The sequence below is a fragment of the Hypomesus transpacificus genome, chromosome 9 (genome assembly GCF_021917145.1).
Source record: "Hypomesus transpacificus isolate Combined female chromosome 9, fHypTra1, whole genome shotgun sequence".
Classification (NCBI taxonomy): domain Eukaryota; kingdom Metazoa; phylum Chordata; class Actinopteri; order Osmeriformes; family Osmeridae; genus Hypomesus; species Hypomesus transpacificus.
The window spans coordinates 18893234-18918836 of NC_061068.1; the positions used below are offsets into that span (position 1 = coordinate 18893234).

The 25603-nt window shown below is 47.0% G+C and overlaps 3 protein-coding genes across 5 annotated transcripts; all 3 read left to right on the top strand.

Moving 5' to 3' along the window:
* The first annotated feature begins 692 nt into the window (after nt 1-692).
* hp1bp3 (heterochromatin protein 1, binding protein 3) lies at nt 693-9282 on the top strand. 3 transcript variants are annotated; one of them, XM_047024974.1, is made up of 12 exons: nt 693-787; nt 1324-1399; nt 1682-1913; nt 2146-2299; nt 2471-2614; nt 2913-2978; nt 3409-3560; nt 3823-3913; nt 4161-4320; nt 4491-4602; nt 7173-7328; nt 7789-9282. In XM_047024974.1, the coding sequence occupies exons 2-12, from the start codon at nt 1336-1338 to the stop codon at nt 8270-8272; spliced, it is 1815 nt and encodes a 604-aa protein (XP_046880930.1). In that variant the 5' UTR covers nt 693-787; nt 1324-1335; the 3' UTR covers nt 8273-9282. The 3 variants fall into 3 exon arrangements, with proteins under 3 accessions (XP_046880930.1, XP_046880933.1, XP_046880932.1); XM_047024977.1 differs by having other exon boundaries at nt 3412-3560; XM_047024976.1 differs by lacking the exon at nt 693-787 and adding an exon at nt 829-1060.
* Nucleotides 9283-9469: 187 nt separating this feature from the next.
* Nucleotides 9470-14690, top strand: sh2d5 (SH2 domain containing 5). Its single transcript, XM_047024978.1, has 11 exons — nt 9470-9831; nt 10103-10195; nt 10336-10448; nt 10859-10939; nt 11078-11152; nt 11392-11535; nt 11946-12146; nt 12353-12533; nt 12947-13052; nt 13295-13454; nt 13685-14690. The coding sequence occupies exons 3-11, from the start codon at nt 10344-10346 to the stop codon at nt 13892-13894; spliced, it is 1263 nt and encodes a 420-aa protein (XP_046880934.1). The 5' UTR covers nt 9470-9831; nt 10103-10195; nt 10336-10343; the 3' UTR covers nt 13895-14690.
* A 1770-nt stretch (nt 14691-16460) lies between these two features.
* Nucleotides 16461-25288, top strand: kif17 (kinesin family member 17). Its single transcript, XM_047024973.1, has 14 exons — nt 16461-16553; nt 16822-16923; nt 17416-17605; nt 18436-18757; nt 19148-19278; nt 19592-19686; nt 19954-20119; nt 20500-20594; nt 21105-21229; nt 21657-21885; nt 22146-22404; nt 22712-22782; nt 23475-23595; nt 24472-25288. The coding sequence occupies exons 1-14, from the start codon at nt 16476-16478 to the stop codon at nt 24660-24662; spliced, it is 2175 nt and encodes a 724-aa protein (XP_046880929.1). The 5' UTR covers nt 16461-16475; the 3' UTR covers nt 24663-25288.
* Nucleotides 25289-25603: the final 315 nt, after the last annotated feature.

Below are 25603 nucleotides of genomic sequence, written 5' to 3' on the forward strand. Positions count from 1 at the left end.
TGAAGATAAAACGTGTGATTGTTGTGCATAATTTGTTTTCCAACAATGTGACGCTAATTCTGAGACTTTTACTTTTATTGAAGTTTGAAACCGCAAATAGGCTATCTATTGAATCGAACCTGAAATCAACTTTCCATGGGCTATCCGTACGGGACGCAGCCCATGTCCCCACTTAACCCCAGCGTCTTTGTGCTTTCTCTGGGTATAGATGCTAAATGCCGTTTCTAGTACGCTTTTAGCTCAAATGGACTGCAGTTGACCTACAGGCTTGACGGAAAGATTGACAACTTGAACCTGTTTTTGGTCAAAGTATATTCTGGAGGTTTCATGCATGACCCATCAGCATTGAGAATGAAACTACAAATACTCATGGGTTTTCTACAATCAATGGGAACAACCTGATAATGAAAACATGCTATGCCAGTTACAATGAATCGTAAACTTATTGGAAAACCATGCTAACAGTTATTCCCGATGAGTTTGTAAAACACCAAATGCTTTAAACGAATTGGGCTTTTCGGTCATATTAGGGTTTTCTCATTTGAAATTAATATTTAAAAACGATTACATTGTGTGGCACCCTAACGTAAGAAAGGAATATAATTAGTTTTTGCCAATTTAATATTTATCTGTATGAAAAAATATTTTAAAAACGAACAAAGAACCCTCCGACGTCACACCGATACGCTGCTACGTGTACGTTTTAGGGGGAGGGGCACGTAAAGAGAATTCTAAATAAAGCGGAGTGCTTTAATATTTCTTCATCGTTTTATTAGGCAGTGTAAAGGTAGGTTTTTTGATAATTGTAAATATTTTCCGTTGCATATGACACCCATAAGCTCTACAAAGTCCATGTTGCATTCGTTATATCGTTCAATGGAACTTTGTGTATTTTATACTCGAGTCTTTTCAGCGCCATTACTGTGTGAGGACTAAATGGACAAAATGGCCATATTCCGAGTTATTCGTCAGAGACGTGTGTCTTTCATACACAAAAAGATGCTTTTTAATGGCATCACAACGTCTGCATGATTCATGCATGAACATCTACCAAATTACGGTACACTTAATCGAATTGTTGCCTATGCATTAAACGTTCATCCATACATTTAATGGAGGTGCTGCCATCGTGCTGTTAACGTTAAATGCACAGCCCAACGGTATGATTGACGTTTGGGTTACTGACTAAACAGAGGCAGTTGAAAGCTAGCGATCAATTAAGGACTACTTTTTCCACTGTGCATCTTGTACTATGAAATGTTTACACCAGCTTACTACAGCCGGCCTTGTTTGGTAAATCCATGTTTTTATTGTCACTCCTAGGTCATTTGAGTTATGCCGATACGTCGTGCTGCTGGGTCTAACCAGGAGACTGCTCCTTCCGCGGCACCAGAAGCAGGTGAGTTCAAGACTAGAAACGTCAACGTAAGGACCGAAAATCAACTAATGCGATGTTTACGTTTATGTCCCCCCCATTGTAATGGGTACTTTCCACCGACTAAATGGGAGTATTGCCAAATGTGATGCCCATTCTCAATGAGTCTCACTCTCCCTCTCTTTACCACTCTTTTCGTCTACTTGACTCTGCCCTCTATACCTCTCTTTCTCCCTTTTTCTACCTGTCTCTCTTTACCTGTATCCTACATACCCATCCACCTACCTGTCTTCTACATATCTCCAGAGCCTGATGCCAGCTCTGAGGAGTCTGCATCCGTAGGGGAGGGCCTCGCAGCAGCCCCAGCCCCCGGGGCCAAGCAGGGCGAGGAGGCGACCGAGGGCGAAGAGGCGGAAGGAGGAGGAGCGCCGAAAGAGAACGGCGAGAAGGCGGAGGAGGGCGAGAAAAACGCAGAGGAGTCCGCCGGAGAGAAGGCCGAGGAGAAGAAAGCAGAGGGGGAGGAGGCGGAAAAGAAAGAGTGAGTTGGATGTTGTGCGACTGACTGACACTTCCTTTCCCGCGCGAGTAGCCATCTAGGCGCGCCAAATTATTTTGGACAATTCGGCATGTTGCCATGCCTAAAAAAGGAGCGATTTAGAAGTTGGCTTTCTCAGTTTTGGGTTTGGGTTGCAAAGTTGCAATTGATGTGCCCCTTTATATATTTTTTGCAATTTAAAAGGAATGTATTGTGTCTTCTCCCTTGGCTGCAGAGAGAAAGATGGCGTGAAAGAGAAACCCAAGAAGCCAATGAAAAGGACCGTTCCTGCATGGGCTACCCTTTCCGCCAGCAAAAAGGTGGTGGTCACCACCAAGTTTGCGGGCAACCAACCCAAGGTGGACGACATCCTCTTTGAGGCTGTTGAGGTGTGTGTGTGACCCCCTAATTTACTTCTCTCGTGTTGCCACCCCATGAACGCTGTCCAACCTTAACCACTTGGTTCGTAGAGCCACACGCAAACACACGCGCATCTGCTCATGCACACACTTGCTTGAGCGACACACTCATCTCAGTGCGCGTCTGCTTACTCTCTGCAGTCATGCAAGGACAAGACTGGCGCCTCGGTCTACTCGGTGATGAAGTACATCGTAAATAAATACCCTAACCTGGAGCTGGACAAGAGGAAATACCTCCTGAAGAAAGCTCTGCAGAGGCAGGTGGAGAAAGGGACCATCAGACAGGTAAGATACAGAGGTCTTCCCCCGGCCCCCCAAACCACCCACCCACCTGTTATCCCTGGCTTTCAGTTATAATAATGCATTCGTTTAGCGGCCGCTGTTGTCCAAAGCGACAGAGGCGGGGATTTGAACCTGGGACCTCTTAACGTGCTATACCACTGAGCCATGTTGACTGGGGAATTTATAGATTTGTTCTAGAAACTATCGATGTCAAATATGTTTGTTGTTGGACAATGTATTGTACTGTTCCTTTTGATTTCTTTATATGAACTTATTTCCCCCCTGTGTGTCTCCTCCACAGCTGAAGGGGAAGGGATTCTCTGGAAGCTTCACCATCGGGAAGCAGCCGCCCAAACCAGCCGCTAAGGTCAGCCAGGTTACACTTCGGTGACGTAACTGCTCTGTTCTAGATGTGGTCCTCCTGGTGTTCAGTGATCAATCTGTGATTCTGACAGAGGTGCTGAGCTAGCCAACATTGTTTGGCTCCTCTCTGTGAAGGTATACGGAATGTTCCAACCACAGCATACTACTAAGGTGGGCGTGCTCCAAACGTTTCAGTGACATTCCAATAGGCTACGGTGCAGGAAAATCTTCTCCGATTGGTCTTAATCATCCGTATGGACCTAGAAGCTGAGCTTTTCTCAACGCTTGAGCCTTTATTACCACCGGAAATGTACGCCGGTGGCCATTTTGAAAATGTACACGGTCTAAAATGCACTCGTACATAGGATAAACGGCCTGTTACAGTGCATTTCAGGGAACACGTGGCGCTAACGTCGGATGCTGTGTCTTGTCAGAAGCTGACCGTGACTCCCGGCATGAAGGCAGAGTCCCTGGGCGACGCCCTGCCCCTCATCATCACACGCCTCTGTGAGCCCAAAGAGGCCTCCTACATCCTCATCAAGAAGTATGTGGAGCAACACTTCCCCCACTTCAACGTGGAGAACAGGTAGGACCCCGACACGCTGTTAGAGGGGGGGGTTGTATTGCGGTCAAAGGTGACCACGCATACTACGTCCAAAAGTGTGTGAGCCAAACCTCTGTAGATTTGTCTGATAATCTCCACCAAACACCCCGCATCACTCCTTCCCCAACTAGTCGCCCACCATCACACGGTGACGGCACAATTCTATTAACTGACTTTAAGGCAACACAGCCACTGTCAGAGAGACGCTTGCGTGAGGTTGATGGTGATGTGGTTCATCTCTCAGGCCGGACATCCTGAAGTCGGCTCTGGTGAGAGCCGTGGAGAAGGGACACCTGGAGCAGATCACTGGTAAAGGAGCATCCGGAACCTTCCAGGTAAGTCTTCCACCACGAATGAAGGGATCTATTTTAGCATGGCTGGAGTGGGGGGCCCATTGGTTTGACATTTGATTGGTTGGCCCCACAAGTCCAAAGTCACTGTTTCCTTACTACATCTTTATCTTAGATGTAACATGGAGAGGGTGAGCAACAGTATGTTTGTGTCTACCCTACTGTAACCTATCTCAGTCATGTTTTGAGAGAATGGAAAGCTTCATCTCAGACCTTGCCCCCCCCCCCCCAGCTGAAGCGTGCTGGGGACAAGATCCTGATGAAAGGGGGGCCCCTGGAGGACGCCATTTTCACCGCCATCACGGCCATGAACGAGCCCAAGACCTGCAGCATCCCCACACTCCGCAAGCACCTGGTCGAGACAAACAAGGACGACGTGGAATACCGCCTGGGTGAGTCCACTTCTCTACCTCACCCCAAATTCACCCCCACCCTTTGAGATGACTACGCCTGCTGTACCCCCAAGACCAGTGTGTCTGTGTGTACCTAGATAGAGCCTCTAATAGAATCCCTCTCCTGCCAGCCTGCTTAGCTCTGATGTTGTCTTGTCTCCCTGCCCTAGTGAACACCCTGAAGAAGACCCTGCAGAAGTGTAAAATGATGGGCTGGATGGAGCAGATCACTGGGAACGGCCTCACTGGAACCTACCAGCTCTCCTACCCTTACTACCCCAGGTAAGCAGGATCCCCCCAGTACACCACTGTTTAAAAGTACCCTCCTAGCTTTCCTACCCTTTCTACCCCAGGTCATTTACTACCCCAGGTATCCCATCTGCTGTCTAACCCGTAGCACTACAGGTTAGGAATAGCTTGCTACCTCGGGTAAGAAGGAACTGGCAGTACACCACCGTTAATGTACGCAACAAGTGAAGTCCTACCCCAGTTCCAGAAGTATGTACTGTAGTGTAGCGTAGTTGATGCAGCACTCACTGAATGTGTACTAATGAACTAAGTGCAACACATCAGAGTTGAGTCCTGCTTTTTAATTTGTCATTGCTTTTTAGTGATGTGGTCCAGTCAGAGCAGACTTTTGGACTTTGTCCATGCCTTTGTGTTACTGATGACTCTACCCCTCCTTTACCCTGCATCACTGCAGTGATTAGAGAAGTGGTGGGTCCTAGATAGACTAAACACAAGCACACCTCATTGTTAGGGGTGTAACGATATACATTTGGGTTGAACCATTTGATATCAGTCTTTTGTTTTCGTACCATTTACAAACCGAACAATTTGTGGGACTAATCCTATTATACAGTGCCCTCCAAAAGTATTGGAACAGTGAGGCGAATTCCTTTATTTTTGCTGTAGACTGAAAACATTTGGGCTTGACATCAAATAATGAACGTGAGACCAGAGATCAACGTTTCAGCTTTTATTTCCAGGTATTTACATCAGGATCTGATGCACAACTAAGAAAATATCACATTTTGTTTGAATCCACCCATTTGTCATGTGAGCAAAAGTATTGGAACAGATATACTTAAAACATATTTAAGTGAATAAGACTTAATATTTAGTTGCAAATCCTTTGCTTTCAATAACTGCAGCAAGTCTGTGACCCATTGACGTCACCAAACTTTTGCATTCTTCCTTTTTGATGCTTTCCCAGGCTTTCACTGCAGCCTCTTTCAGTTGTTGTTTGTTTTGTGGGGTTCCTCCCTTCAGTCTCCTCTTAAGCAGGTAAAATGCATGCTCTATAGGGTTTAAGTCTGGAGATTGACTTGGCCAGTCTAATACCTTCCATTTCTTGCCCCTGATGAACTCCTTTGTTGTTTTGGCAGTGTGTTTTGGGTCGTTATCTTGCTGCATGATGAAGGCTCTGCCAATCAGTTTGGTTGCATCTTTCCTTAAATTGGCAGACAAAATGTTTCTGTAGACTTCCGAGGTCATTTTGCTGCTGCCATCATGTGTTACATCCTCAATGAAGATTAATGAGCCCGTCCCAGAAGAAGCCATGCAAGCCCAAGCCATGACATTACCTCCACCGTGTTTCACAGATGAGCTTGTGTGTTTGGGATCATGAGCAGTTCCTTTCTTTCTCCAAACTTTAGCCTTTCCATCACTTTGGTAAAAGTTAATCTTTGTCTCATCAGTCCATAAAACTTTGTCCCAGAATTTTTGAGGTTCATCTCTGTACTTTTTGGCAATTTCCAGCCTGGCCTTCCTATTCTTCTTGCTAATGAGTGGTTTGCATCTTCTGGTGTAGCCCTTGTACTTTTGTTCATGAAGTCTTCTGCGAACAGTAGATAGTGATACCTTCACTCCTGCCATCTGGAGGTTGTTGCTGATCTCACTAACAGTTGTTTTAGGGTCTTTCTTTACAGCTCTCACAATGTTTCTGTCATCAACTGCTGATGTTTTCCTTGGTCTACCTGTTCGACGTCTGTTACTTAGTACACCAGTAGTTTTCTTCTTCTTCAGGACATTCCAAATGGTTGTACTGGCTATGGCCAATGTTTCTGCAATGGCTCTGATTGATTTTCCATCTTCTCTAAGACTCACAATTGCTTGTTTTTCACCCAAAGACAGCGCTCTGGTTTTCATGTTGTTTTCACCTCTGAATACAGTCTGCATAGACAAAACCTATCTTACCCAATCTGAACCTGAGTGTAGACATTCAGTGGTATTTATTGATTGAATAATGTATGTAATAGGACACACCTGGGCAACAAAACACACCTGTCAGTCACATGTTCCAATACTTTTGCTCACGTGACAAATGGGTGGGTTCGAACAAAAAGGTGATATTTTCTAATTTGTGCATCAGATCCTGATGTAAATACCTGGAAATAAAAGCTGAAACGTTGATCTCTGGTTTCACATTCATCGTTTGATGTCAAGCCCAAATGTTTTCAGTCTACAGCAAAAATAAAGGAATTGGCCTCACTGTTCCAATACTTTTGGAGGGCACTGTATCTGGACATTTTTTAACTAGATTAAATTGTGTGAAATGTTCTCAGTGCCACAGCGCTCCACAAGACAGCCCAAACGATGCATCAAGGACATTTCTCTGGCATTTCCTTATAAAAAATAATATATTTATCGATAGGCCAGTTGGAGAGAGAGACAGGAAAGCAGGGAGAGAGGGGAAGAGGTGCAGGAAATGGCCTGAGCCGGATTCGTATCCAGGACCCCACATTTGAACTTCCGAACCGTGACCCTACTGTGTCATATTGCAACGAATTGTGACTTATGAGAACCGTTAAACCCGAGAATGTTACTCACCGTCTCTTTGTGTTCCACAGCCCAGCCATCTTGTTCCCAGATAAACATAAGCCTGTGGAGAAGCCCAAGCGCCGGAGGACTGTGGACTCGTCCTCTGAGGAATCCTCCTCTGAGGAGGAAGAGGAGTCAGAGGAAGAGTCGTCGGAGGATGATGAACCTCCTCCCCCTCCTAAGAGGTGTGTGTTGGGTGTAAGATGTAGGGGTGTAACAATATGTCATGGCACAATATATTGCAATGCAAAAATGTTATAATATGCACCGTAGAGTTATGGCTATATATTATAATATGACGTCTGTTTTATCCTATTGGTTGAGCTACAAGCACGTTACCTACTATGCATCTGCATTACGTGTGTATTCACAGAAATCACTTGAACTGAGTCATATGTACAACAAATGTATTTACTTTTTTAATGCTTTGGAAATAAATCATCAAATCGTGATGCATATTGTATCGTGAACCCAGTATCATGATATGTATTGAATCGTGAGCTGAGTGTATCGTGAACCCAGTATCATGATATGTATTGAATCGTGAGCTGAGTGTATCATTACACCCCTAGTAAGATCTCAACATCTGACTGTGTGTGTGAGAGACCCTCTCAGTAAGTGTGTTTGTTCAAATCTGACCCTTAGGAAAGCCCAGAAGAGGCCAGCCCCTAAAGCGCGCCGCCCTCCACCCAGCAAGAAGCCCAGACCAGCCAGCCAATCAAAGGCTAAGGGCAAGAGACCTGCCCCTGGGAAAAAGGCTGCCCCTCCTGCCAAGAAATTAGCACCGCCATCAAGAAAGTCTGCCCCTCCGCCAGCCAGGAAACCAGTCCCCCCAGCAAAGAAACCTGCAGCAGCCAGCAAAGCTGCCCCCCCCAAGAAGGCTCCACCACCACCAGCTAAATCCACACCAGTCAAGAAGGCAGCCCCAGCCAGGAAGCCTAAGACACCGGTCGCCAAAAAGCTCACCAGTAGGGCGACCAAGCGGCCCGCGGCCAAAAAGTTGCCCCCAGCCAAGCCAGCAGCCAAGCCAGCAGCCAAGCCAGCAGCCAAGTCAGCAGCCAAGTCAGCAGCCAAGTCAGCGGTGAAGACCAAGCCAGCAGCACGCAAGTCTGCGCGGGGCAGGAAGTGAGGTCACAGGAAGTGAGGTCATGACAGCCTGTCTCCAGCAGGCTAACCGTGTAGCTCTGAAGATGGCAGTTCTCAGCCTCTCATCCCGCTCCTTTTTTTTTTGCGTCTTCTGGAGACTAGTATTCTTTGTAGGATAAGGATGTGACTGTTATCTGTAAAGTCAGTTTACTGTATTATGGCAAGTTGTCAGGTTGAATTATTATAATTTTTTAACCCATGTTTTAAATGCCATTGCGTAGAAAGGCAATTTTAAGGTGTGAAAAAGATACGTCAGTCCTCAATCTGTATTCTTTCTCTCACACGTCCTCTGATTAATTTATAGGCAGAGGCCTGACATACTCTACTAGAATTAAATTGGCTTTTTTATTTTGTTTTGTATTTTATTTTTCATGCTTATTCACTTCCTCCCCAAATGTTATCAGCACACATTCCTTGTATCCAATACTGTCAGCTAAGTATCCGATACCGCTTCTCTTTCTGACTAAGGACTGTTGAAGAACAAAATGGAAACATGAACTGAGTTTATGAAGCGGATGGTGACAGAAAGAACTTGGGCTGTGCTTCAAGTCTCTCGTTTTGAGGAATAAAGCGCAGCGGTGGACCATGACTTCCCATCGTCACAAGTTCAAAGGGGATTAGAAACATACTGGAAAGATATTTCAGTTTTGAGTGGAATTTTTATTACCTGAATGAGGACATTTAATTGATTGAAAACGGATATCAGAATGCATAGTGTTATTTGCAGCTCTACCGTTAAATAGCAGGGATCATGTCATTTTGATGTGAAAAAGGTCTATTCAAAATTTATTGGTTGTAAACTTGTAAGGCTCTGTAACAGATCTCTTATCAGACACAGCCATTTATATTTGATGTGCTATGAATGACTGACATTTGTTTTGAAGGAAGTAAGCTCATACATACCCTGTACCCTATTGCCCAGCATGCACGTTCTCCTTTCTGTTATGCTTTTTTCCTCTCAGTCATTAATAAAATGGCTATATTTGTACTCCACTGCTCGTCCTTCATTCTTTGGTGGTGGTGGAGGAAGGTGGGCACACGCATTGGAATAAAGGCATTAGGGGGAATCTAGCACGAGGTTGCTGATGTGGCAGAGGTAACCTACATTACATACAATAACGTCGGGAGTACTGGAAACAATGCAGAAGCAGGAAACTTTTCTAGGGAGACAAAATGCTGCTGTTGCGCAACATCTGTTGGGGATTTAGGCTACGGGTGAAATATGATCTCGAGCGAATCAACAGGGAACTAATGCATTCTCTGTGTTCCTTTTAGATTGAATTTCATTATTTAAAAAAAAAAGTATAAAACGTAAAATGGACCAGTGTGGGTGTTAGGCTACTGGTGTCGATCCAAGCCCAACACGCCCAGGCAGACATAGAAAATACACAGCATTGGGGAAAGTGTAGAACGCTTTGTGGGCGTGTAGCTGATAAGGTGTGTTTCATCAAACTGAAACTGTCGGGAAAGTGGGAAATCAGTGTTTGGGACTTTGGCCGCGAGGGCATTCGTGTTTGACACAACGCGTTGACTGGAGATTGAGTAAGACATTTTTCATCTTGAACTAAATTATAAGCTTACCTAGTTTTACTTGCGGGGTCCAGGTAGACTAATTGTGACATGTAGGCCTACACATTGCGCTATTGTACATTCCAGAGCTCCGTCCGTGCGTTTTTGTTTGAGGTTCCAATCCGACGCAAACTAAAAATATAGGGACTAATTGTGGACGACGAATGTGGGGCCGTTCTGTCAACGGTTAGATCGCTTGATTTATAGATTGACAATTAGACGTTGTTTTATACCCATGACCAAGATAGAACCCAGGTGGTGTAGATCTCGACAACACAGGTGGGCTGGCTCGGAGAAAACAGATACATTTTCTTGCGCTGATCCTGCTTCGACCCTGGTAGGCTACTTCAATTTACACTTTTAAACAGTAGGCTGCAACTTTGGCTTTCTTGAAAGCACGACTAGCTCAATCTGATTTATAGAAATAGTTGAACAAGCTGAGCTGTTTTTTAGTTGCTACTCCTCCTGTCATCTTAGAACAGCAGATGACTGAAGGGGGCCACAATTCCTGTTCTGAAACCTCACATTCCAGCGAAAGGATGGGCGAGACGGCTGTGAAAGACGATGGGACGGTCACCAGATCAGCGGAGGTAGGTTGAGACCACAACTTACTCCTCCACCGTAAACGACATGAAGTCACTGGGTCAAAACAGGTTTGCTGAGGAGAGAGTTACTGTCATTACACCGTGACACCCACCGTCTCTGGTGGAGGGGATCCCTCAATGAATTGCTCCTCCCAAGGTTTCTCCATTTCTTCTTTCTTGGGAGTTTTTCCTTTTCCTCCTTGAGGTTTTAGGGCAGTTATAGATGCTGCCCTGTGCAAATCTGTGTTAAGCCCACTGTGACATTCCCTGTAAAAGGGCTGTTCACATCTAATTAGATTTCATACACCATCGTGTAGTGGTAGTGATTACACTATTTTAACAAAGTGTGTTGAAACATCAAGTGACATGATCTTGCATCTAGTTTGCTGTTCGTTCACCTCCTTTTCACTTTATAGTATGTGGGATCCTTTCCCATTGATGACTGCTGTTTGGATGACCAGATCCAGCAACTGCATCGACAGCTCAAGTCTCTCAAGGTGATCTTTGGGACAAATATATGCAAAGAAAAATAAATCATTGTTTTATATTATCATATAAATGCCTAAACAATAGTTTTTAATGGAGTATGTGGAGCTGCACTTACAAGCTTGTCTGTGCTCTTTTTTTAAACTCAGACATGCAAGCGAAGGAGAGCCGTGTCCCTCAAGTTCTCCATCCATGGCGTGAAGATGTATGATGAAGACGAGACGGTTAGGCTCCCCGTTAAGAACAGATCCTTCTGTGGTTGCGGGGGACAACCGTTATCAGTGTCCACGGGACCTTAGTAGGAGACAGACAGTTCCCGCCTGCGTGTAAACCAGCAAACGTTTGCTGTCTTTTTCTGGATTGTATTGTTTATATTGCCCTACATGTCCGTGTGTATTGGTGTGGGCTTGTATTCGTTTACATCTGTGGGTTTGTGTATGGGGGTGTGTGTGTGTGTGTATAGACCCTCCTGATGGCCCATGCACTGTGTCGAGTGTCTCTCTCCACCGCCCGCCCCTCCGACGCCCAGTTCGCCTTCATCTCCCACAACCCTGGCCCAGACGGACAGCTCTACTGCCACCTATTCAATGCCAGGCACGCCAGAGCGGTAGGCACAAGCTAACTGGGGCACTTTGATCAATGGCTATTTGTTATGGATATGGATAGTCAATTTTTCATTGGTAAAGTCAAAAGTTAATCTCTTTCCATCCCTTTCTCTGCCACCCCTCTCTGTGTCAGACATCATCAATGTTGTATTGTCCTTGTATCCTTTGTATGGCAATAAAGTTAACTAAAAGAAAGATCCTGTAAATCTAGTTAAGACTCAGTTACCTGTTTAACAGTTATTTACCTTCTTTAAGATGCAACTCAGACTATTCCTTCACTAACAGTTCAGTCAAGTTGTCTCATGTTACGTGTCTGCAAAATGTGTGAACGTTATGCCGAATTGTCGTATCCACTTCTATCTCTCCAATCTTTCCATCCACCTGTGGGCCGCCCCCCCCCTCCCTCTCTCAGGCCCAGTTCCTGAACCTGCTGCTCTGCCGCTGCTTCCAGCTGTCCTACCTGGAGAAGCACCCTGAGGAGTCCCAGGAGGTGCCTGCAGGACCCCTCCCCCGTCGCAAACCCTCCCTCCTCAACCATGGCTTGCCCCTCAGTGTCAGCGCCCTGGTGTCCTTCAGACGAGCCCCGACCAGCGGCCTGCTGACTTGGGAGAAGGTTCGAACACGCACTGCCCTGCCTGGATGTTGGTCGATCAGTGGCTATCCTTGGTTTATAGAAACACAGGAAGAAGCTACCTCCATGGTTAACTTGGGATATGTGAATCAGTATAGTCCTGGTTTTCAACCAGGTCATGAATCCTAATGTGAAACGGATGGTGTTTTTTGTCTGGTTGTGAAGTTTCGTGTCACCCCCTCCTGCAGGTGTTTTCAAAGCCCTCGGAGGAACCTCCGAGCAAACACGAGGACGTGTTCACCTCCTCTCCGTCCTTGGTGCGCTGCAAGGCCATCCGCAACAAGGTCCTCCGCTCGGGGGCCTACCGCTCCTTCACCTTCACGCCCCTCAAACAGCGGCTCGCCCAGGAGCGCCTCAACTCGCCGCAAGGTGGGCAGAGTGTGCGGAGTGCGCTCTCCAGGGTCAAACAGCTCATTAGGTAGGATAATGCGTGCCATGCCCTCCCTCACCGACACACCATGGGCTCTCTGTCACCGTCTGTGGTGTCAGTCGTGTCACCCTGGGAGAAGGTGAGGGGCGTGTTCGTTTCACCTTGCACTCGAGGGGTAGTTAGGCCCTTGCTGGTTGCACCTCATGCTTTGACTTTCTGTTGCCGTCGGTTCTCTCTGCTCGGTGTCTTTGATTCATTGTGTGCCTTCCTTTGACTGTGACTCTGAAAATGCACGTCTTGGATGTCATCCAAAATATACAAGCTTGTTGGAATAACTTCCCTGGGGGATGCCGGGGAATGCAATGGTTTTCAAATCCTGAGGAATGTGTGTGTGTTTGTGTGTGTGTAACAGAAAATGCTCAGGACAAAATGCCAGTCCGGAGGAGTCGTGCCCCCAGCTTAGCTGAGACAGAAGAAGCCCTGGCACAGGCAGTGTGGTGCTGGGCTGGCATCTCCACGTGAGTGGACCTGGCCACCGCTCTCCTCACCATGCTCCAGAACATGCTTCTCCAGAACATGCTTCCATTTGAATTGACGTTGTTTCTTTCGAACAATATGCACTTGAAGACCAACCTCTAAGTCCTCTGTTATGTGTAGATCATAAAAAGATTTGCATGGGATTTGATTGGTTTAGGCCTCCGTGACTGTGGGTTTGGATTCCAGGGTGTTTTGATGCTCGTTTTATTGTGCTGTGTTTCAGTGACAGCAGCTCCACCCTGCTACTGGAGGATGTGCTAGGCTCCTACCTCCTCTGCCCCCACCCCAAGAGGCCTGGCTGTGGCTCCCTCACCTTCCGAGCCCCCCTGGGCCTGGCCATTCACGCCCTGGAGAACACCCCCAGAGGGACATACCTCCTGGAGGTGAGGACAGTTTACGTTACATTTGATATTTTATTTATTTCACATATGCTTTCATGAAAATTGTCAAAAATGACCATACAAACAGTGGATAGAAAACAGAAACAGAAAATTGTGGGTGAAGAGTGTATATTATTTATGTCCTTAGGTCGGTGTGTGTGTGTGTGTGTGTGTTCCCCTGTACTACAATCACATACTCATAATGGTATTTTGGGATGCTTTTCTGTTTCAAGAAATGCCCCACAGAATTCAGCTCCCTGGCGGCCTTGATAGACCACTACACAGAGCTGCAGGGAGAGCTGGAGTGTTCTCTGAGCTGTGCCCGTGTGAACCACTGCTATGAGTGGGACGAAAACACAGGCCACAAGGCCCAGACTGTCAGACAACACACTGGCCCCAAGAGGAACACTACTAAAACTTCCCCGCGGAAACAATGGGTTTAAATATCCACCGTCTTTTAGTTTGCACTGAGATGTGGTGACTCACTTCACTTTACTTTGGAAATCTTCACTTTACTTTATTTAGATGGGGCTAGATGGGGGATAATTTACAGATGCTAGTTAATCAAGTATTAACTGATTTTCTTTTCTTTCTTTTTTTACTGGGTGAGGGGTTGGTCGTGGATGTTTGTTAATAGTTGTTTTTATTTGTTCTATGGATTATCTTTAAGGGGAGCCTCTAAATGTTGTTGACCCTGGTTTGTTTCTTTACTTGGAGCACTTTGGGTAATGTTGAGAGACTTATATGGGAACATTGATGAAAAGAAACAACAAATTATGTATATATAGTTTGAGAAACACTCTTACTTTTTTGTGTTTTCTCTGGTTTTAAATAGTAACTTACTTACTTTAATCATAATTTTTTAATTCATTCAATGTGCAATTAGTGTGTCAGAATTTCCTGATAAAACTGTTTAAGCACTTGGAATTGGTGTTGCCATTTCCCAAGTGTGTATATATTTTTATACTTTTAATATTACTTGTGAATTCAAAGTGTCATTTTTACTCCTAGATAAAGGTCAAAAGCTTTCAATGGACAACGTTGAATGCCGGTAGCACATATTTTCATGACAAAAGTATTAATATTAACGTTTGTCAATGGAACTGCATTTTGTGAAATCATTTCATGACTATTTGTGTATTTCACTGCATAAATTCCAATAGGTCTATAACTAATCCCTGTCTTTTGTGTGTAATCGTTTTGTTATCAATTAATATAGTTTTTTGTGCATGGATCTAATTACTATAGCATATCAAATGTGTAATTATGGTATGCCTACATTTACTGATGAAATTGCAAGGGACCTTAAATATTCAGAGTATAAGCAGCAGATTGTTTCCGACCTCACCAAGATGGCTGTGATTAACGACTTGACATTTCACTCGTGACGTAGTTATATGGTTGAAGTTTGCGGTAGCTTAGCAACATGGAACGCTGTAGGAGGAGATCATCTGCAGGAGACAGGGAATGATAATGGTGTTTACACAACTGGATTCACATTTGTCCGCATGAGTTATGTATAATAACCAGGAAAATGTCATTCGCAAATGCAGGAGGTTCTCATAGCAGGTGAATGTTGGGTTTGAAATCGAGGAGGAATCCAATCGAGATTTGTCAAACTCCTTCCAGGATGTGTTCTATAGGGTTGCTGGGTGCAGTGCTTACCGGCGTTAGCTTTCAACATGCATACTGTAGCCAACTAGCCAAATAAAAAAAAAGGTCAGTGTTTCAGTTTTAACTTTGATCATCGTTTACATAGATGGCTAACCTTGATAAATCATACTACAGATGTGCCATCTCTTATCTAAAGTTTACTTACTACCATAGCATCATCAGATGATATAACTCCTATCTAGAGTTGAGCCTACTTACTAAGTACTTAATCAGAGGATAGCTGTAGTGTAGTCTTAGTACCTGCCTTAGCACCATTCAATGCTGAATGAATGGCCAGTAGCTCAGAAGTACAGTCAAAATGACACCTCAGGTAGGCGATGAATTTAATCTGTCCTGTTCTGTCCTTCTAGTGATCAAATCCTTGAGAACAGAAACCCTTGACTCGGGTTCAATGGAGGCCAAAATGGCGTCCGAGTCAGTGCGAGTGGTGGTGAGATGTAGGCCAATGAACGACAGGGAGAATGCTCTGAGCTGTAAGATGGTGGTCACCATGGACCTGAGCAGGTGTCAGTGCTTCATCGTCAAGCCGGGGGCCGCAGACGAACCACCCAAACAGTTCACCTTCGACGGGACCTACTTTATCGACCAGACCACCGAGCAGATGTACAACGAGATAGCCTACCCGCTGGTCGAGGTTGGCTCCCGTTCATCCCGCCCAGATCCGTGCTGATGTTTGACTGCTGTGTACAGTAGGCTAGACACTTCAGCCAGCCTAGTGGTCATAGGACACCATTGGTTCAGAGTGTGAACCTAGCCAATTAGGACGCCCAGCTATATCCTATTGCTCTTGACCTCAGGACTCATCATGTACTAAACAGGCTGCCGTCAGTCAAACCCAGTATGCACCAATGTCAACAAGGACAATGCTTCAAGAAAACCACACGCAGTCCAAACAAGATTGATATCTTTAGTTATTGTAAAGGTGGTTGGTTTTGTAGAGCAGTGCTTCAAGATCATGTGATATAGAGCAGTGCTTCAAGATCATGTGATATTAGAGCAGTGCTCCAAGATCATGTGATATAGAGCAGTGCTCCAAGATCATGTGATATAGAGCAGTGCTCCAAGATCATGTGATATAGAGCAGTGCTCCAAGATCATGTGATACAGAGCAGTGCTTCAAGATCATGTGATATAGAGCAGTGCTCCAAGATCATGTGATATAGAGCAGTGCTCCAAGATCATGTGATATAGAGCAGTGCTCCAAGATCATGTGATACAGAGCAGTGCTTCAAGATCATGTGATACAGAGCAGTGCTTCAAGATCATGCAATATCTCCACAGAGTGTGACGGAGGGCTACAATGGGACCATCTTCGCCTACGGCCAGACAGGCAGCGGCAAGTCCTTCACCATGCAGGGGGCGACCGAGCCCGCGCCCCAGAGAGGGGTCATACCCCGAGCTTTCGAGCATATCTTCGAGAGTATTCAGGTAGAGCCTGAAGACTAGTGCCTGGACCTTTAAACCAATGTAACTTTACTAGGTGACGAGGAGTTAATATGTAAGGTAATGCAAGTGGCGACCTAGTCCACATTTATTCCGCTGGACCTTAGTATGACTGCCATGAAGATTGCACTTTTAGTGGTTGAATATAAGATATGTTCTTCTTACGCATCAGCTGTCACTTTACATGAACGTACGCGAATTACACTCGTCCACTTAGTTGTGCTCTGACACAGAATCCATGCTGTCGTCCTAGTGTGCCGAAAACACCAAGTTCCTCGTGAGGGCATCCTACCTGGAGATCTACAATGAGGAGATACGAGACCTGTTGGGACACGACACCAAACAAAAAATTGAGGTTCAAGACGTCTAGACCTTCTGCACCTGTTTACTGTATTCGAAACGAGCTGTTGGAAGTCTGGGGTATATCTTGTTTGAAGGGCTACATCTGTGTCATGTATTGTAGAAACCTGTTAGTCCAGCAGCCTTGTTGCTGTCTGCACAGCCTTATAGCTGTTGTTGCCTTGGTAACGAGCAACAACCAGGCAGTTTTTTAAGATGAAGGTGTCCGCCGAGGATGACCGCTTTGTGATGCACGAATGTATACTGGTCTGTTGTAGCACGCACGCACTGGCTGTGTGCGTGTGCGTCCGTGTAGTGTACATGTATGTTTGCTCTGTGTGTGCATTAGTGTGTGACGCGTGTTTATGCACACACGTGTGTGTGTGTGTTTTATTGCAATGTTTTCTATGTGTATGCGTGTGTTTGCTCATGCATGTTTTCTGTGAGGGTGGGCTCGCATGTGTGTTCATATGTGTGTGTGTGTGTTTGTGTGTGCGTGTGAGAACAGCTGAAGGAGCACCCAGAGCGGGGCGTGTACGTGCGGGATCTGTCCATGCACACGGTGCACAGTGTGGGGGAATGTGAGCGTATCATGGAGCAGGGCTGGAGGAACCGCTCGGTGGGCTACACCCTCATGAACAAGGACTCCTCCCGCTCGCACTCCATCTTCACCATCCACCTGGAGATCTGCACCACAGGTCAGCTTCTCTACACCCCTCCCTGTGTCGGTTCCCTGTCGCCATCCACCACAGCTAGCTATACTCCACCCCTACCAGACCTTATCACTATACTCCACATCTAGCTATACTCCACCCCTACCAGTCCCTATCACTATACTCCACAGCTAGCTATACTCCACCCTCCCTGTAACTGGAACTCTCACCATACTCCACATCTGGCTATAGTCCACCCCTACCAGTCCCTATCACTATACTCCACAGCTAGCTATACTCCACCCTCCCTGTAACTGGAACTCTCACCATACTCCACATCTGGCTATAGTCCACCCCTACCAGTCCCTATCACTATACTCCACAGCTAGCTCTGTGGAGTGTGGAGCTCGCTCATCATACAATACAGCCAGCTATACTACACCCTCCCTGTAACTCTCACCAATCACCACAGGTCAGGCTGTCAGCATGACACCCACACACCACACCCTGACTACTGCTTGTTGAGTCACCAAGGACATGATTTATTAAAGGCAAATTCAAGGTCATTCTCTCTCTCTTCCCCCCACCCACCCCATCTTTGTCTTTCTCTGTTTCCATATGATGAAATGTTGTATTTAACTAGTCTGTCTGTGTTTTGTGCCTCTCTGTCTTTCTGTCTACCTGTTCTTCTGTCTGTCTGTCTGTCTGTCTGTCTGTCTGTCTGTCTGTCTGTCTGTCTGTCTGTCTGTCTGTCTGTCTGTCTGTCTGTCTGTCTGTCTGTCTGTCTGTCTGTCTGTCTGCTTATCTGTCTGTCTGCTTGTCTATCTGTCTGCTTATCTCTGTCTTGCGCCCGTCTGTCTGCCTGCCCTCCTCAGATGCAGCAGGTAAGGACCACCTGCGGGCCGGCAAGCTCAACCTGGTGGACCTGGCGGGCAGCGAACGCCAGTCCAAGACGGGCGCCACCGGCGAGCGCCTCCGCGAGGCCACCAAGATCAACCTGTCCCTGTCAGCCCTGGGGAACGTCATCTCGGCGCTGGTGGACGGCCGGTCCAAACACATCCCCTACAGGGACTCCAAGCTGACGCGGCTGCTCCAGGACTCCCTGGGCGGGAACACACGCACCCTCATGGTGGCCTGCCTCTCCCCGGCCGACAACAACTACGAGGAGAGCCTCAGCACGCTGCGCTATGCCAACCGGTGAGCTGGGGGGTGTTGTTGTTTTGTTGTTTGTGTTGTTGACGTAGGGCGTTGTTTAGGTTTCGAACTGAATCCCCCTGACCAGATTAGCCTGGTGTGTGGGATATTTGTGGTGAATGAATGAAGCAGTGTATGAAATAACGACGGAAATGAGGTTACATTGAAATCCGCTCCATGGAACATCAATGGGATTTGAAATGCACTCAATGGAACATCAACGCCCCATTTCACTTGTTATGTCATACACTGTTTCATTCATGGTAGGGGAACAGGCAGGCTTGGCCACTCTCGACCATGTCGATGAGAGCAGCGGTGTTCCGTGTAGAAACCGTATCTCTGATAAGATCTGTGAGCGTGCGACCCAGTGCAAAGCAAAGTGAATGTGGACAGGGCCAAGAGCATCCAGAACCGGCCCCGGATCAACGAGGACCCCAAGGACGCTCTCTTGAGGGAGTACCAGGAGGAGATCAAGCTGCTGCGGGCCCTGATCTCTGGACAGCTGGGGACCACCAACCTCTCATGTGAGTGCCTGCCTTGCCACTGGGGCCCGTGTTGAAGGGCTACGATGGGATTTGGGACTACAAATCGAATTAAAAAAAATGTTGCGTGGGTCTTCACTATTCCCATGTTACACCTCGCTCTCGTCTCAGTTGGCGAGTACAAGGCAGAATTTTTGCGGGATTTTAACCGGTGGAAGTCAGAGGTCATTTAGGCGGACGTCAATCACATCCACATCTTCCAGTGCTAGCCGGTGGATAGGTTGTGCTGATGCGGCTCTCCAATCCCTTACGTGTCCAGCCCAGCCTGAAGGTGCTTGTCCCTCTCTGTGTTCAGCTCTGCTGGAGGGCCAGAGGTCCGAGGCGCCCCCCGGTGTTCCGTCCAGGCCACAGTCCAGCACCACCGAGGCTGAGAAGGAGAAGATCAAAGAGGTGTGTTCTCCTGGAGAGCGAGCCGACACAGCACACACACACACACATCCCGGCTGGTGGACGGGAACGCCAGAGCCTTCATGCCCTATACCGCGTGTGTTCCTGTAATTGGCGGCTCGTGTTTGTGCTTGTATGTGGGGCCTCCTCCTGTAAGTGGACGTGCCTCTGTGTACCACCTGTCTGTGTGTGTGTGTGTGTGTGTGTGTGTGTGTGTGTGTGTGTGTGTGTGTGCGTGTGTGTGTGTGTGTGTGCATATACACACTCCAGGAGTATGAGGACAAGCTGTCCAGGCTGCAGGCAGAGTACAGTGCAGAGCAGGAGTCCAAGGCCAAGCTGCAGGAGGACATCACGGCCCTGCGCTGCTCCTACGAGACCAAGCTGGCTCACCTGGAGGCCTCCAGGGCCACCAGAGGGCGCTCCAGCTCCACCACAGGTGCTGTCACACCGGCAATACGAGAAAATACTGTATGTAGGTATACATACGCGTGTATACAGGTATACATACGCGTGTATACATACAGTATTTTGCATGTCCTCATCAGAACTACAGTATTCAATAATAATGTCTGCACATAAACATAATTGTGTGTGCGCGTGTGTGCGCGTCTGTGTGTGTGTGTGTGTGGGGGGGGGGGTGTAAATTGTAATAGCGCCTTCAAAAAACCTCTAAGCATCTGTTTTTATACTCACACTAGATTCACTGTTTGAGTGTTAGTCGACTGAATACCGGCAACTATATCAGAGTTTTAAACAGTCTTAGCTCATCAAGTTTTGTGGTTGTGTCATGGTCGTGTGTGTGTTTGTGCTTGACAGAGAGCTCCAGCCATGTGACCCAGGTTCAGGAGGAGCCCTGTCCCACCCCTGGTGAGCCCTCCTTGGCCTCAGCCGAGGACCGTCCCCTGGTCAAGGTACCATCCTCCAGACCAACCCCCCAATCAATACTCTACTGTTGCAACTGCTGTAGACTGTAGACCCTGTACCTCTGACCACAGCACAGCCCACAGGTTGGGAATAATATACTGTGTCATTGCTGCTTCAGTAGCAGATGAGGTCTTATGAGGTATGTCATTTGATGTAACTGCTGTATAGGCTTCGTACCTGTGACCACACTGTCTTAAAAATCACGTCAATAATCTGTTGTAATGTTTCCCAATATCATAATGACCTGTGGTCTTTTACTGTCATGCTGCTCTGTCATCGTGATCGGTCTTAATGTCACAACGATCTGTCATGGTGTCATGACGACCTGTCATAACGATCTGTCGTAATCCCATGTCTGTCAAAATGTAATGATGTCTTATCATCTGTCATGTGTCATCATGTCAATGTCCTTTGGATCTGTCTGTGTGTCTGTCTGAACGATTTGTCCAATATAGTGTCATCATGACCTGTCATAATATCATCTCTTCTCTCCTCAGGGGGTCCAGGCCCAGGCTGCTCACCAGGTGATGGGGGTCCAGAGAGGCTCAGAGGGGGACAGCCATGCAGACTCACCCTCCCTCTCCACCCCAGGACCTCTGGACCAGAAACATGTGCTGGAGAGGTGTGTGGCCCACACACACAGACATCAACGACCACATGCATGAACATGCCCGCGACCACATGCATAAACAGGCCCATGACCACATGCATGAACATGCCCATACTTCCAGACATACACGGGGTGTGAATTACGCTGGGGTTTGGGCGGGTCTGACCCCCCTAATTAAGACTTGGACCCCCCCAAAAGAGGTAAAAACAACAGGTCGGGGGGGTCGATACACGCCCTGTAGAAAAAGTTGACCCCCCCGATTGTCATTGTATAATTCGCACTCTGCATACACATACACACAAACGCACGCACACACATACCTACACACAGACACGTACGCAGACACAAATCACCACACATCCAAAACCCTTACACACCCACACATGCCCCCCGGCCCCCTCCACCCCTCACGTCGGTTGGTGTGGTTGTCCCGAGCCAGGCTGCAGCGTCTGGAGCAGGAGATGGTGGGCGGCGAGCAGGCCAGGAACCAGGAGCTGCAGCGCCGCCACCGCCAGAGGAAGACCCTGGCCGACCAGCGGAAGAAGCACCTGATCAAGGCGCTGTCCCAGAGCGGCGAGGACAGCGACTACGTCCTCCTCAACGTCTACGACTCCATCCAGGAGGAGGTGCACGCCAAGAGGCTGCTGCTGGACAAGACCCAGGGCAAGGTGGGGGAGGGCGGTAGCACACACCCAGGAACTCCTGGATACCCTCTGAGACACACTGGATACACTATCGTTGACTGTACTGTATACTTGTTTATTGTAAATGCTGTTATATATTAGAAATCTATGTATGTGTGTTTTTTCGTCACACATCAGATTTCTTATTTAGTTTAACATAAGGACGTTTGAGCTCGTAAAAATAAGTACTGGTGTGGCCTGCCATGGTGATGATAATGATGATGATGACGATGTCGACGTCGCAGCTGAAGGCAGCCAGGCTGGAGATCCGGGACCTGGAGGCCGAGTTTGAGCTGGAGAGGAACGACTACCTGTCCACCATCCGGAGGCTGGAGAGAGAGGCCCAGCTGCTGGCCAGCCTGCTGGAGCGCATGGCCCCCCTGGTGCGCAGAGACTGCAACTACAGCAACCTGGACCGCCTGCGCAAGGAGGCCAGCTGGGACGAGGACGGCGGCACCTGGAGGCTGCCTGAGGTGGTGGTGCAGAAGACCGCCCTGCCGTCAGGTGAGGAAGGAGCGGGGGTTGTTGAGTGTCATAACACACACACAATCTTCCACATCCTCATAGACACACCTCACTGACAGTTAGGTTGGAGCAGGGGACTACCCTTCCGTCAACACACTCGCCACACAAACACACGCAAACAGCTGACGCGCTCCAGCAACTGACACGACACAATGTGCACACTTACACCCAGACTTCCTGGCAGACCCTGTTGCCACAGCTTACCAATAACTCTCATCATATCTCTCACGATCTGTGTCCGTCCCGTCTGTCCGTCCCGTCTGTCCGTCCCGTCTGTCCGTCCCAGCCGTGTGTGCGTCCGCCCCGAGGCTCGCGGCACGGCGAGCATCAGGGACAGACCCAGCCGAGCTCTTCCTGGTAAGGGCGTGTAACGTTTACACATCTACACACCGCACGCTTTTGGGTACTTTTGGATTTTTTTTCTTAAACCTCTTTTTATTGAGAAAGGTAGATTATAAACAGTTACATCTGTACATGGACATGAGTTTTCTTTGTTTTTTTTGTCTTAGCCTTTGGGTACATTTGACATGGTGCTCATTCAGCCCTTATAGCTAAAGCTACAAATACTGACTAGTACTGTAACTCGTATTCTTCAGAACTATGACTTGTATTTTTTGTGACGGCTCTATCTCTCTGTACTCCAGGAAGAGGAGGACGGGTATAAAAAACCTGCGGTCAACCTCAGTCTTAGAATACATGTTATATTTACACTGGATTCATGTAGCAGACGCTTTCATCCAAAGCGACGTACAAATAGTCCCTGTGCTGTATAAGGACAGCTAAAGAACTGTTAGTATTCTTAAGTAGCACTAGTGACTAGCAACTAAGAAGAAACCTGTATTTATCTCACAGGGATGGCACACACACACATGCAGGGAGCAGAGGAACACACATGCATTGCAGAGCGTCCACAAACCACACTACACGAAACTCTCTCTATATATACTATTTTATAACCGTACTCTAGCGAGTATGGTTCATGACTAGAACCTATAGAAGAAGTAGAGTGTGCTATGGTGCCCTCACCCTCCTGTGTGTCTATGGGGCAGGACGAGGGGGACAAGTATAAAGAAATGCTGAACCGCAGCGACAGCGAGAACATCGCCAGCAACTACTTCAGGTCCAAGAGAGCGACCCAGCTGCTGGGCGGAGACTCACTGAAGGGCCTCGGTAAGAGCAGGAACTTACAGACCCTGATCCTGACCTTTGAACCCTGGCTGTCACGAGATCCAGGAAGGATAGCAAACCAGTCATAGAAACAGATACACGCAGTATTTACTCAGTAGACTTTGTCCCGCTATTCCAAACCAGGCTGTCCGGTCACTGATCACTGCATGTTTATCTGGACAGTAGCAGATGGTTTTGACACAAGTGGGCAGTAAATCATTGGGAGTCAGGTTGGAGTAATGTTAAATAAAGATAATAGATAGATACCACTATATAGCAGAGAGATAAAGGGATAAACAGATAAAAGGAAAGAGATGTATCCGAGCTGTTGATCTTTCTGACAGCATGCTTTGTAAACATTTGATATTAACATACTTTTATTCGATTTTATTTAACCTTAAAATAAAAAGGTGGTTGAGTAGAGCATAGGAAGATGGGCATCCTGAAGAAGTGGAAAATATCAATCGACCAAATTTCCTGTAAGACAAGAATGCGCAAAAACAACCCCAAAACAGACAGCCCGGAAAACCCCAGCAGCTCCCCCTGACTCAGCAGAGACTCAAGGGACCTGTAGGATGAGCCAAGCCTGTGAGCGTTGGGCTTGAAACGACAGAAATAGAGGAATCTTTTGTAAAACGCCTTAACGTCTGCTTCTTGTGCTTAAAGTATCAGTCCACACATCCAAATCTGACCGAACACATGACACTGACAAAACGTCTATGAACATCTTGCTGTTGGTTTCAGATTTCAGATTTGAACGTGTCAAAGAGGGTATCTAAAGTGTTAAAGATGATGTCGTGCTTGATGTTATCTTGAGATACAATGTCTACTGAGCTGGTCCTCTTGGCTGTCACTCCTCTGACGTGTTCTCCCCTCCAGCCGTCCACGCAACGCCCGCCAGCAACGGCGCCGCCCACCTGACCTCCAGCGGCTCCAACATCGCGCCCCCCCTCAGCGCCGAGTCGCTCCTCCCCCGGCCCTTCCGTCTGGAGTCCCTGGGCCCCCCCTCCTCCAACGGCAAGGTCAAGAGGAAGAAGAGTAAAAGCCACATCCTGTCTGAGGGCAACTGAGACGACGGAAGAGGTCAAAGGTGAGGAGGCCGGGACCTCTTCGCTGAACTTCGACCTCTGTTCTACCTGCCACTAGGAACCCCTCTGGTGCTACCACACTGACTGGACAACCTGAAGGGTTATTTACTGAAGATTGTATCCTTCCCCTCACTGTAATTGAATATGTATTGATCGTTTTTTTTTTTGGCAATAGAAGGAAACTTGTAACATGGGCCTTTCATCCAGCAGTGTAATCTGTGCGTGTTGGTTTAATCGTCATTTTGAAGATAGTACTACCTATGTTACACTACCTAATGCCACTCCACAATGCCTGCTTAAACTGTGATACGCCCGTGATTCTGAACAAACGAGAATCCTAATCTGCTGTGTGGATGTACTTCTCCACAACACTCATGTGCTGCCTGCCACTTTGCTTCATGTTCACTAGCACTTACAAGAATAAACCTCGTTTTATGGATGAGTGTTGTAAAAGTATTTATATAAAACATGGGGGGGGGAAAGGCTGTGACAAAGTGATGTGAACTGAGGTAACTGTTTTCCTGTTCCATTCCTGTGCTTCTCTCGCTGCCTCCTCCCTCCTCCCTCGCCTCCTTTCCCTCCTTTCCCCCACACACATAGCTGCTGAGACACACATAACCCAGACACAATTTAATACAATTGTAGTCTGAATATTTTTTTTTAAACAATGTATATTTTAAAATATGCATGTGGAAAAAGAAAAGATTGAATACAAAGTTTAATAAAGTCATGTTTTACTAAAAACCTGGAAACGGACTGATGGACTTGCTCAGATGGGTGGCTCCACCTATGTACTGGGTGAATTGATAGAGTTGTCATGGCAGCTGTGTTGACCCAGTAGTGGTTGGATTCATAACCTTTGACCTATCAAATTAATTTTATTATAGGCAGGGTTTGATGTAAAAGGATTTAAGTAACAGAAA